The sequence below is a fragment of the Thamnophis elegans genome, chromosome 17 (assembly GCF_009769535.1).
Source record: "Thamnophis elegans isolate rThaEle1 chromosome 17, rThaEle1.pri, whole genome shotgun sequence".
Lineage (NCBI taxonomy): Eukaryota > Metazoa > Chordata > Lepidosauria > Squamata > Colubridae > Thamnophis > Thamnophis elegans.
Genome location: NC_045557.1, coordinates 5,280,726 through 5,291,390, shown reverse-complemented (window position 1 = coordinate 5,291,390; position 10,665 = coordinate 5,280,726). Strand labels below are relative to the sequence as shown.

Genomic DNA, 10,665 nt, shown 5'->3' with positions numbered 1-10,665 from the left:
TCGGACTGGTCAGCAAGGAAGGCGGAAAGAAACCCCTGCTTGTGACAAGCATGGCGCCGTCTGGAATGGCCAGCAAAGACTGTGGGAAAAGGCTGTTGGGGACCAGTAGTCCCATCGGATTGGTCAACAGGGATCCCGGGAAAAAATCTCTCGGCATGGTCAGTCCGCCCGGATTGATTAATAGAGACTCGCTGAAGAAGCTTCCATTACCTGGAAGTACGGTTGGATTATTTAATAAGGACGTTGCGAAGAGACACCTGGGGTCCGACGGTCCAGTGGGATCGGTCAGCAAGGACTCAGCGAAGAAGCCGCCGAGTTTTGGGACCTCGAGCGGATTGATTAACAGAGACTCTGGAAAGAAGCCATCAGCAGCCGGCCCCCCAATTGGGTTGATGGCGAAAGAGTCCAGCAAGAAACACATGGGGGTGGGCATTATGGCCTCTCTGACTTCGAAGGACTCTGGGAAGAAATTGATGGGGAGCACCAATTTGGTGGGCTTAGCCGGCAAGGACTTGGGGGCGCTGAAGGCTGACACCGCTAACCTTCCGGCGGAGCCCTACAAGCGGTGTTGTGGCAGCGGCCTGGCCCCTCTGGAAAGCCACGTGCCCACCGGGCTTCTGAAGGACGGGGCTGGGGGCAGTAAACCATTCGAAAAGCACCTGGCGAGACAGAGCAAAGGCAGTCTCCCCGAAAAATTGACGCCCCAACGAGAAGTTTCTAGCGGAGGCAAAGATGGGGCTTGCGGTCAACAGGAAATCTCCCCCAGCGAAAGGGGCCCGTCCGAATCCTCCAAGCAAGAGAAGCATCTTCCGGTGTATTGCACTTCTCCCGAATTCAGGACCGCTGGAGGCGCTTCGGAGATCTCCACCGCCAAGTCTCCGTTTAGTGCCGTAGGGGAGGGGGGCCTCCCCTCCCCTTCCCCAACCGCCTCAGTCGCTACTCTAACCCATAGCCCCCCAATGGCTCTGTCTCAGATCCCTTCCAACCCGTTGCATTCAAGCCACATGCCGGATCTCTTAGACAGCCTGTCCGAACAGAGCAGCAAGACGCCGTCCGCCTCCGACGGCGCCCGCTCCGGTATGAACAGGCTGGGGAATCCCGGCTTGTACCCGACAAGCAAAGGGGTTGTTCGGGAGACGAGCAATCCCAACTCGGTCTGCGCGGAGGAATCAAAACTGGGTCCTACCCCAGGGAAGAAAGCCAGCCTGGTCAGCGAAAGCAACCTCCACACTTCTATCTCCCCTTCGGTGGTCAGCTTCTCCAGCTTCTTCAACAACAAGCCCTTTCTAAAGATGGGGGCGGTGAGCTCCTTAGGGAAACCGAGGCAAGGCCTGGAGATCCTGAGGGGGAGCAGTAGCACTGACTCCCTGGGCAAGCCCTTAAAGAAACGGAAAGGGAGGAAGCCTCGTTGGACGAAAGCCTGCCGGTCTCCCAAAGAGCTGGAGTTAGAGAGACCAGAGCTTTTAAAAAATGTCTCTTGCGGCCCGCTGTCCAGCAGTGGCCTGGACCAGGCCAAGCTCTTTGAAGGCACGGGCCCCCCGGACGCCTTCGCTGAGCACGACTTCCTGAAATACCATTTGCCCAAGCTGAGCAAAAGCAGCAGCCTTCAGTCGCTCTCCCTGCTGGGCAGCGCGGAGAAGGAACCGGGGAAGTTCTACAGCGCCCACGTGCCGACGTCCGCCGGCTGTCTGTCGGACGATTTGTTCCCCGACATGTACAAGTCCAAGCGCAACCGGTCGAAATCCAAGGAGATGCCCCATTTGGAAGGGCCGCCCAAACGGGCCTTGAAAATCCCCGCCTCCAAAGTCTTCTCGCTGCAGTCCAAGGAAGAGCAGGAGCCGCCCGTCTTGCACCCAGAAGTGGAGATCCCTTCCCACCGCCAGACCCTCGCGGGGCAAGCTTTCCCGAAGAAGCGAGGCCGCCCCAAACGGCAGATCCGCTCAGGGATCAAGATGAAGCCGCCCGTCCTCTCCGCCGCCCCTTTCGTCACGCCCGAAAAGGCAGACGAGTCGGAGGATGCCGGGGACCAGCCGCTGCTGCCGCCACCCAGCGGGGACTTTTTCGAAAGCCACAGCCAGCTCAGCAACACGGAGGACAATGGGGACACGAGCACGGGCAGCGCCAGCGACCCAGAAGGCGAACCAGAGCACAAGGAAGTCAAGCGTAGCAACGGTCAGCTGGTGAAAACCATCATCCGGAAAATCAACAAGATGAAGACGCTCAAGAGGAAGAAGATCCTGAACCAAATCCTCTCCTCCTCGGCGGATCCCAATAAGGGGAAAGTCCAATCCAAAGCCCACACCAACGTCTCCAGCTTGGCGGCCACCTTCAGCACCAAACTGGGCCAGCAGATCAACGTCAGCAAGAAAGGAACCATCTACATAGGGAAGAGACGGGGCAGGAAGCCCAAAGCCAGCTTCAGCAGCCTTCTGGCGGCCGGTTCGAATTTCGCCATTCTAGAGACATCGGGCCAACAGGCCAGCGGAGGGATGCTGGGACAAGCAGGCGCCCCTTTGCTCCCATCTGGCCCCAGTAGCAGCCCTGAGGTTCTTCCGTCTCCCGTGTGCTCCCAGTCGTCGGGCACCAGCGGAGGGCAGAGCCCCATCAGCAGCGACATGAGCTTTGTGGAGCCCAACTCTGTGCCCTGTTTCCACCTGCACAGCCGGCAAGGGAGCGTGGTTCAGACCTTGGCGATGCGGAAGGCCTCGCGGGCCCGGAGGCGGCTCTCCCCGCCAACCCTCTTCCCCAACTCCCCTTCCCACATGAGCGAGCTGGGGTCCCTGAAGGAGGCCACCCCGTCACCCATCAGTGAGTCCCACAGCGACGAGACAGTGCCCAGCGACAGCGGCATCGGCACCGACAACAACAGCACGTCGGACCGGGCGGAGAAGTTCTGCGGGCCGAAGAAGCGCCGGCACTCCTTCGAGCACGTCTCTCTGGTGGCCCCCGAGGCCTCGGCCGTCCTGGGCAGCCTGAAGGACAAGCACAAGCACAAGTGCAAGCGCCGCGGCCACGACTACCTGGCCTACGACAAACTGAAGCGGCCCAAGCGCAAGCGGAAGAAGAAGTTCCCGCAACTGCGGGGCAGGCAGGACCCCGATTTCCTGGCCGAGCTGGAGGAGCTGATCAGCCGGCTGAGTGAAATCCGCATCACGCACCGGAGCCACCATTTCATCCCCCGGGACCTGCTGCCCACCATCTTCCGCATCAACTTCAACAGCATCTACAGCCACCCCAGCTTCTCCCTGGACCCTTTGCACTACATCCGCAAGCCGGACTTGAAGAAAAAGCGGGGGCGCCCCCCCAAAATGCGGGAAGCCATGGCCGAGATGCCCTTCATGCACGGGCTCAGTTTCCCACTTTCCGGGACCGGATTCTACCCTTCCTACGGCATGCCTTATTCTCCGTCGCCCCTGGCGGCTCCCATTGGCTTGGGCTATTACGGACGCTACCCCCCTACCCTTTACCCTCCTCCCCCTTCCCCTTCGTTCACCACCCCGCTCCCTCCCCCATCTTACATGCACGCCGGCCACTTGCTCCTCAACCCCGCCAAGTACCACAAGAAGAAACACAAGCTCTTGCGCCAGGAGGCGTTCCTGACCGCCAGCCGGGCCCCGCTTCTCTCCATGAGCACCTACCACCCCAGCGTCCCGCCCGAGATGGCCTACAGCTGGATGCTGGAGCACAAACACCGTCACCGCCACAAGCACCGGGAGCACCGCTCCTCGGAGCAGCCGCCGGTGTCCCTCGAGGCCTTGGCGCCCGCCAGCTCTTCGCGGACGGTCTTGGAGTCCCTGAAGCGCTACCGTTTCGGCAAGGAGGCCGCGGGCGAGCGGTACAAGCATAAGGAGAAGCACCGCTGCCACATGGCTTGCCCGCACCTCTCGCCCGCCAAGGGGCTGCTGGGGCGAGAGGAGCAGTGGGCCCGGCGGGAGACCGCCGAGAGCGGCCCCCGGACTTTGGGATTACAGACTCCTTTGCAGATAGACTGCTCCGATTCTCCTCCCAACCTCCCGCTGGGGAGGTTCACTCCGAGTTCCGAGCCGGCCAGTAGTGACGAACACACCAATCTTTTTACCAGTGCAATAGGCAGCTGCCGCTCCACGGGCTCGGCCGGCGGCCGTAAGAAACTGTCCGAGGGCTCTGGACTTTTCAGCCCCCAAGAGGGATCGCTTGGCCGGCCCCCCCGCAAGGAAACCTTGCCTCCGATTGAGAAGGTCGTCCAAGGCCTCTCAGGTAAGCGGCCTGGCTCTAAAGTTGAATTGGAACCCACTTTCCCAATGGATTCCTGGGAGTTAGGTGGCTTTTTTCGGTTGGGGTTGAACTGCGGGGTCCTTGGTGCTCTCTGAGCTTGGCGGTTTGCTTGGAGACATTTCATGACCAAACTAGGTATTATCATCAGTGTTAGAAGAGAGTGGGATGTGTTTGGGGTGGGAAGGAAGAAGAAGAGGACGACAAGGACTGTGGGGTCCTTGGTGCTAAACCTGGTGGTTTTCTTGCAGGCGTTTCATGACCCAACTAGGCAACGTCCATCAATGCTAGAAGGGGGTTTGGGAAGAGGAGGAGGAGGAGGAGGAGGAGAAGAATGACTGTGGGGTTTTTCTTGTTCTCTACGCTTGGGGATTTCTTTGCAAACATTTCATGACCAAACTAGGTAATATAGTGAATGCTGGAAGGGATTGAGGTTTGCGGAGAAGGAGGGAGGGAGGAAAGGAAAGGAAGGGGAAGGGAAGAAAGGGCCCCTTCTCAAGCAGGAGATCCTATACTTGAATTTATGGCACGTGTGCCGGAAGTGGCACGCAGGGCCATCCCACTGGGGGACACGTGGAGGGAGAAAAGGGTGTCATGGTGGGAGGAACGGACAGACAGAAGGAATGAAGGAAGGACTGGGAGGGAGAAAAGAGGTGCAGCTGGATGTAAGGGTGGGAGGAATGGACATAACCATTCCAGACAAATGGTTGTCCAATCTCTTCTTCAAAACCTCCAGTGATGGAGCATCCCACAACTTCTGGAGACAAGTCCTTCTCACCAGTAGGAAATTTCCTTAATTCTAGATTGCTTCGCTCCTTGATTAATTTCTTGTCCTGCCTTCGGGTGCTTTGGAGAACAGGTTGATATTCCTCCCCCCCTTTTCTTCAAGGCAGCCCCTCAGATATTAGAACATTGCTATCATGTCTCCCCCCCCCCCCCAATACTCCTCTTCCCCAATTTCTGCAGCCCCCTAAATCATCTTCATTGCTCTATTCTGCCCCAGCATACAAGATTGGCTGCCGGTTTCCCAGCGCCGCCTTCTCTGGCGTGCCTCTTTATTGGTGGGCCTGTCCCACAAGGCTCAGTGCTGGCACACTCACCGTGTGTGTTGGCACATTGGGCGGAAGGAGGAGGGGACTTCCTGTCTTGGCTGTTGAGGGATCGAATCTTGGCGGCTGAGCGTTTTAGTGGCCCCTAAAACAAATTGACTCCCCTTTTCCTTGGCGGTTGATTCATTCAGCTTTGCAATCTTATCATTCTTCCTTTGCTGGTTATTTTATTTTACTTTTTATTTTATTTTTATAAGAGAACTTTCATGTTTGGCAGGCTGAGCTACTTTAGTTAAAACTATTATTATTATTACTATTATTATTATTGATGATTGCACAGTCAGCTGGATGTTCAGACTGGGTTTGGCATTTTTGTCTACCTATCGAATCCTTACCAAGGATCTGGGAGAGGCAAATCTGAATATTTATTATTATTATCATGTGGTTAATCTTTGGTGAGATTCACAGCCTTTGGGGGTGGTTGGTAGCTCAACAGCTCGAGTCCTAATCAAGGACCTAGGTTCTTCTTCTTCTTCTTCTTCTTCTTCTTCTTCTTCTTCTTCTTCTTCTTCTTCTTCTTCTTCTTCTTCTTCTTCTTCCTATTATCATTATCATTATTATTATTATTATACAATTGTATCACAGCGGCCAGTTGTTTCGCTGGATTTGGCATTGATTACTAGTCGGGCCCCACCCAGGGGCCTAGAACGTCGTAACGTATTTTCGTAATATGCGTGCAGATCCAAGCAATGCGGCTTTTTGCATTTGACTGATGGTGATTTTGTCAATTTTTAACTGTTTTAAATGTAATTCTAGTGCTTTTGGAATAGCACCCAGTGTGCCAATTACCACTGGAATTATCACTGCTGGTTTGTGCCATAGTCGTTGAATTTCGATTTTTAAGTCCTGGTATCTTGCGATTTTTTCATGTTCCTTCTCAGCGACCCTGCTATCACTTGGTATTGCGATGTCTATGATATTATTGTTGTTGTTGTTGTTGTTATTGTTATTATTTCATTACATATGAAACTCAGTCAACTGAACATTCAAAAATGCATCACAAATACCAATGATGATGATGATTTCTTTTATTCATTAAGCATGAAACTCAGTCAAGTGAACATTCAAAAATGCCTCACAAATACCATTAACTGGTGCTAATGGTTGATATGGGTTGCTGCCAGCCTCCTAGGTGTCAACCCAAGTACCTTCTTAAAATATAAGATGTTCCGAGTAGCGCAGTTTTTTGCAGTTCTGCTGGTATTATTGCAGGAAGCTGCAATTTCTTGATGTATGTATCTTATAAAATTCTTGGACATGGCGCCAAGCGTCCCGATAACAATGGGTATCACTCTTACATGTTTCATCGATAGCCATGTGGTTTCGATGGCCAAGTCACAGTATTTCGTGATTTTCCCCCCCCCCCCCCCAGTTCTTTTTCTGGCATCTCCTTGTATCGCGATGTCAAGAAATGGTACGTTTCGGTTTTCGACAGCTGTGTTATCTGACGTGTTTTGTTCCAAATGACGATCCATCTGTATTCGAAAAATCAGACGGATCGTCATTTAGAACACAACACACCAGATATCACAGTCGTGGTTATTATTATATCTCTTTTTTTTTCATCAAACATGAAACTCAGTCAACTGAACATTTAAAAAATGTATCTCAAATATCATTGACTGGTGTTGATGGTTGATATGGGTTGCTGCCAGCGTCCTAGGTATCAACCCAAGTTTTCTGCTTCTTCTCCTCCTCCTCATCTTTCTGCTGCTTCTCCTTTTTCTTCTTCTCCTTCTCCTCTTTCTCCTCCTCCTCCTCCTCCTCTTTCTCCTCCTCTTTCTCCTCCTTCTCCTTCTCCTCCTCTTTCTCCTCCTCCTCCTCATTGTTGTTATTATTATTATTACTGGTTAATCTTTGGTGAGATTCATAGCCTTTGGGGCTGGTTGGTAGCTCAACAGCTCAAATCCTAACCAAGGACCTAGGAAATGTTAAGGTAACGTCGGAGGATATAAGCTGTTCCAAGTAGGGTGGATGATGATGATGATTCGCAACAACAGAATTGTATCACAGCGGCCAGTTGTTTCTCTGGATTTGGCATCGATTACTAGTCGGGCCCCACCCAGGGGCCTAGGACGTCGTAACGTATTTTCGTAATATGCGTGCAGATCCAAGCAGTGCGGCTTTTTGCATTTGACTGATGGTGATTTTGTCAATTTTTAACTCTTTTAAATGTAATTCCAGTGCTTTTGGAATAGCACCCAGTGTGCCAATTACCACTGGAATTACCACTGCTGGTTTGTGCCATAGTCATTGAATTTCGATTTTTATTATTTTGCGATTTTTTCACATTCCTTCTCGTCGACCCATGATTGTTGTTGTTGTTGTTGTTATTATTATTATTGCAGGCCATTTGACCACTAGAGCCATGCCTCAGTGGGTCTAATAACCAGTCCCACGGGAGTCTCTCTCTGACCCTTTGGCTCACGTTTCCATTAGAAAAAGGCTGGTCAGATTTATCGGGGCATATAAACTTTTCACAACGGTGCCTTGATATTCTCATAAATCTCTGCGCACCGGCTTGAAGCTGCTGGCTCTTTCCTTTCTCTCTCTTTTTGTCCTTGGTGGAGCAGCTTGGAGATGGCCACCTCTGTGGAATTGGCCCGATGACGGCCTTTTTTTTAAAAAAAAAAGAAAGAACGGAAACTCGGCCACAATGGCTTGCTTTGCAGCCTTCGTTCACTCTAATTGTGCCTAGATCCAGGCTTGTGCACCGAAGGACGGCTGTGCAAATAAATTAAATACCTCCCACGCTCGCTCACACGTACCCCTGGGCTGGTGTTGCAGAGCGTGAATATTCCCCAATGGGTTAAATGCAAAGGGGGGGGAGGAAAGGAAGAGGGGGGAAACAGAGAAAACAGGTTGCCTTGGTTAGTTAGAGTCCTGGGAATTTCCTGCGGAATTCCATTAGCGTGAGTGAGCGGCTTTGATGAGAAACAGCCCTAATTAGAAAGAAAACAGAGATGTGTGCGCGCTTTCGGGCCTCCTCCGGGCCCCGCTGGAGTGCCGTCTCTCTCTCTGAATCACCACCTTTCTCCGCTGGCGCATTTAAGGGGTGAGTCAGAGGAAAATGGATCGCCTTTCGGTAAAGCTGTCCTCTCTTGCCTTCCTCTCCCCCCCACCCCCAGCAATTGGAACCATCTGTTCCTTCGCCCTGCATTTTTATTCCTCCCCCCCCCCCCCCGTGCCACTTCTCCAGGCCAATTGGGCAGCAGAGGTTTAAAAGGCGCCAACTCTGGAGCGCCAACTCATAATTTCTGTGTTTTTTTTTTATGAGATATTTATTCCGCCTTTATTAATCGAGAGGGGCAGCAAACATAGCTAGCACCCCTTCCTCTTCCCGTTTTCCCCTGTGTGGTGGGTTGGGAGAGAGAGGAGGACTGGCCCAAAGTCACCCAGCGATAGTTAAGGCAGGACTAGAACTCGCCGCCTCCTGGTGATTGGCCCAAAGTCACCTAGACAGCTTTCATTGCTAAGAGGGGACTAGAACTCCCCGTCTCCTGGTGATTGGCCCAAAGTCACCCAGCCAGCTTTCACACCAAGGTAGGGCTAGAACTCACGGTGTCCTGGTGATTGGCCCAAAGTCACCCAGCCAGCTTTCACACCAAGGTAGGGCTAGAACTCACGGTGTCCTGGTGATTGGCCCAAAGTCTCCCAGCCAGCTTTCACGCCAAGGCAGGACTAAAACTCCCAGTCTCCTGGTTTCTAGGCCAGCACCTTCACTGAACACCAACGTCTATAAACCTTCGCCACCGGCTACCTCCGTTTGACCAAATCATGACTCTAAAATGTCTGCCAAGGTGGACATTCACATCAAGAAAGAAAAGAAAGAGAAAAGGAGAAAGGAAGGAAGAGAAAGAAGGATGGGTGAAAGGGTGGATTAGAGAGAGGGATGGAAGGAAAGAAGGATGAAAGGAAGGAGAGGGAAGGAAAGAAGGGAGAGTTAGAAGGAAGGAAGGATGAGAGAAAAAGGAGGGAGGGAGGATTAGGGAGGAAGGCAGGATGGATTAAAGGCAAGGGAGGATTAGAGGGAAAGGAGAGAAAGAAGAAAGGGAGGGAGGGAAGGGTAGAAGGAAGGAAGGAACTTAAGGAGGAAGCCCTCGCTTCATGTTCTCATTGCAGCCATGTTTTTTGTTCGTCCATCCAGAGAGCCTGGCCCCATCTCATTTTTCTTAGCCGAAGGAAATCCCAGAGAGCCTTTATTCTCCCACTTTTCCTCTTCCACAGTTTGTTCGTCCGGGCATCCACCCCCCCCTCCCCAGCCCTTCCTGGCTCATCTCAGATAACAGGACAGGTATGGCACAAACGTGCCTGCCAGGGGGAAGAAGGGGGGGGCTGCAGCTGTCCCTGAGCCTCACCCCACCCCAGCCCTTCGGTGCAAACACACAATAATTAAAAATAGATTCTCTTCGGCCTCCTCTCCCCCCCCATCCCTCCCCCTCCCCCCCCCATCCAGGCAAAGGGGGCGGAGTGGGGCAGTCAAATAAACAGGAACCGTGGCTGCCTCTCCTATTAGCAGGGCTTTGCTCTCCAGATGTTGAGGGCCATGTTGGCCAATGACCAAAACCAACGTTCACATTTCTCCATCCCTGCGCCGCGCAGCACTGGGCCTGTTTTCATTGTGTGTGTGTGTGTGTGTGTGTGTGTGTATGTATATGTGGTATATGTCTGTGTGTGTGTGTGTGTGTGTGTGTGTATATTTAAAGTCACAACCCCTGGTATGCCCAACTATGGGAGGAAGGTCACTACTTGCATTCTCTGTCCATCGGCTTGTCATAAGAGACCATCCAGGCAGAAACCCAATAATTTTACTGTTGCCTTTTTGTTACATTTGTGTTGTATTTGTGCTGATAAATAAATAAAGGGAGACTAGTATAGATCTATTTCAAGCTATTTAGCTCTCATCAGCTAGCCATACCCTTACTGGGATTCGAACCCGGGCACACATACACACACACACACACGTACATACATACAAATCATATTGTGTGTGTGTGTATGTCTGTGTATGTGTGTGTGTGTATACATACATACAAATCGCATTGTTTGTGTGTGTGTATATTTCTGTCTGCCTGTGTGTGTATATATATGTGTGTGTGTATATGTGTATACACATATATATATATATATATATATATATATATATATATATATATATACATACACACACACACACACACACATACATACATACAAATCGCATTGTGTGTGTGTTTGTCTGTGTATATGTATGTGTGTGTATATACATACGTACATACATACATACATATCGTCCTCAACTTACAACCCCACAATTGTGTGTGTG

General features: G+C 51.9%; 1 protein-coding gene across 1 annotated transcript in view; it reads left to right on the top strand.

Moving 5' to 3' along the window:
* The window catches only part of ASH1L (ASH1 like histone lysine methyltransferase), a 56,914-nt gene that overhangs the window by 20,560 nt on the left and 25,689 nt on the right, over positions 1 to 10,665 (top strand). Inside the window, 1 exon segment of the mRNA XM_032233959.1 lies at positions 1 to 4,236. This exon segment is cut by the window's left edge and continues 589 nt beyond it. Coding sequence (XP_032089850.1) covers positions 1 to 4,236 — 4,236 coding nt within the window.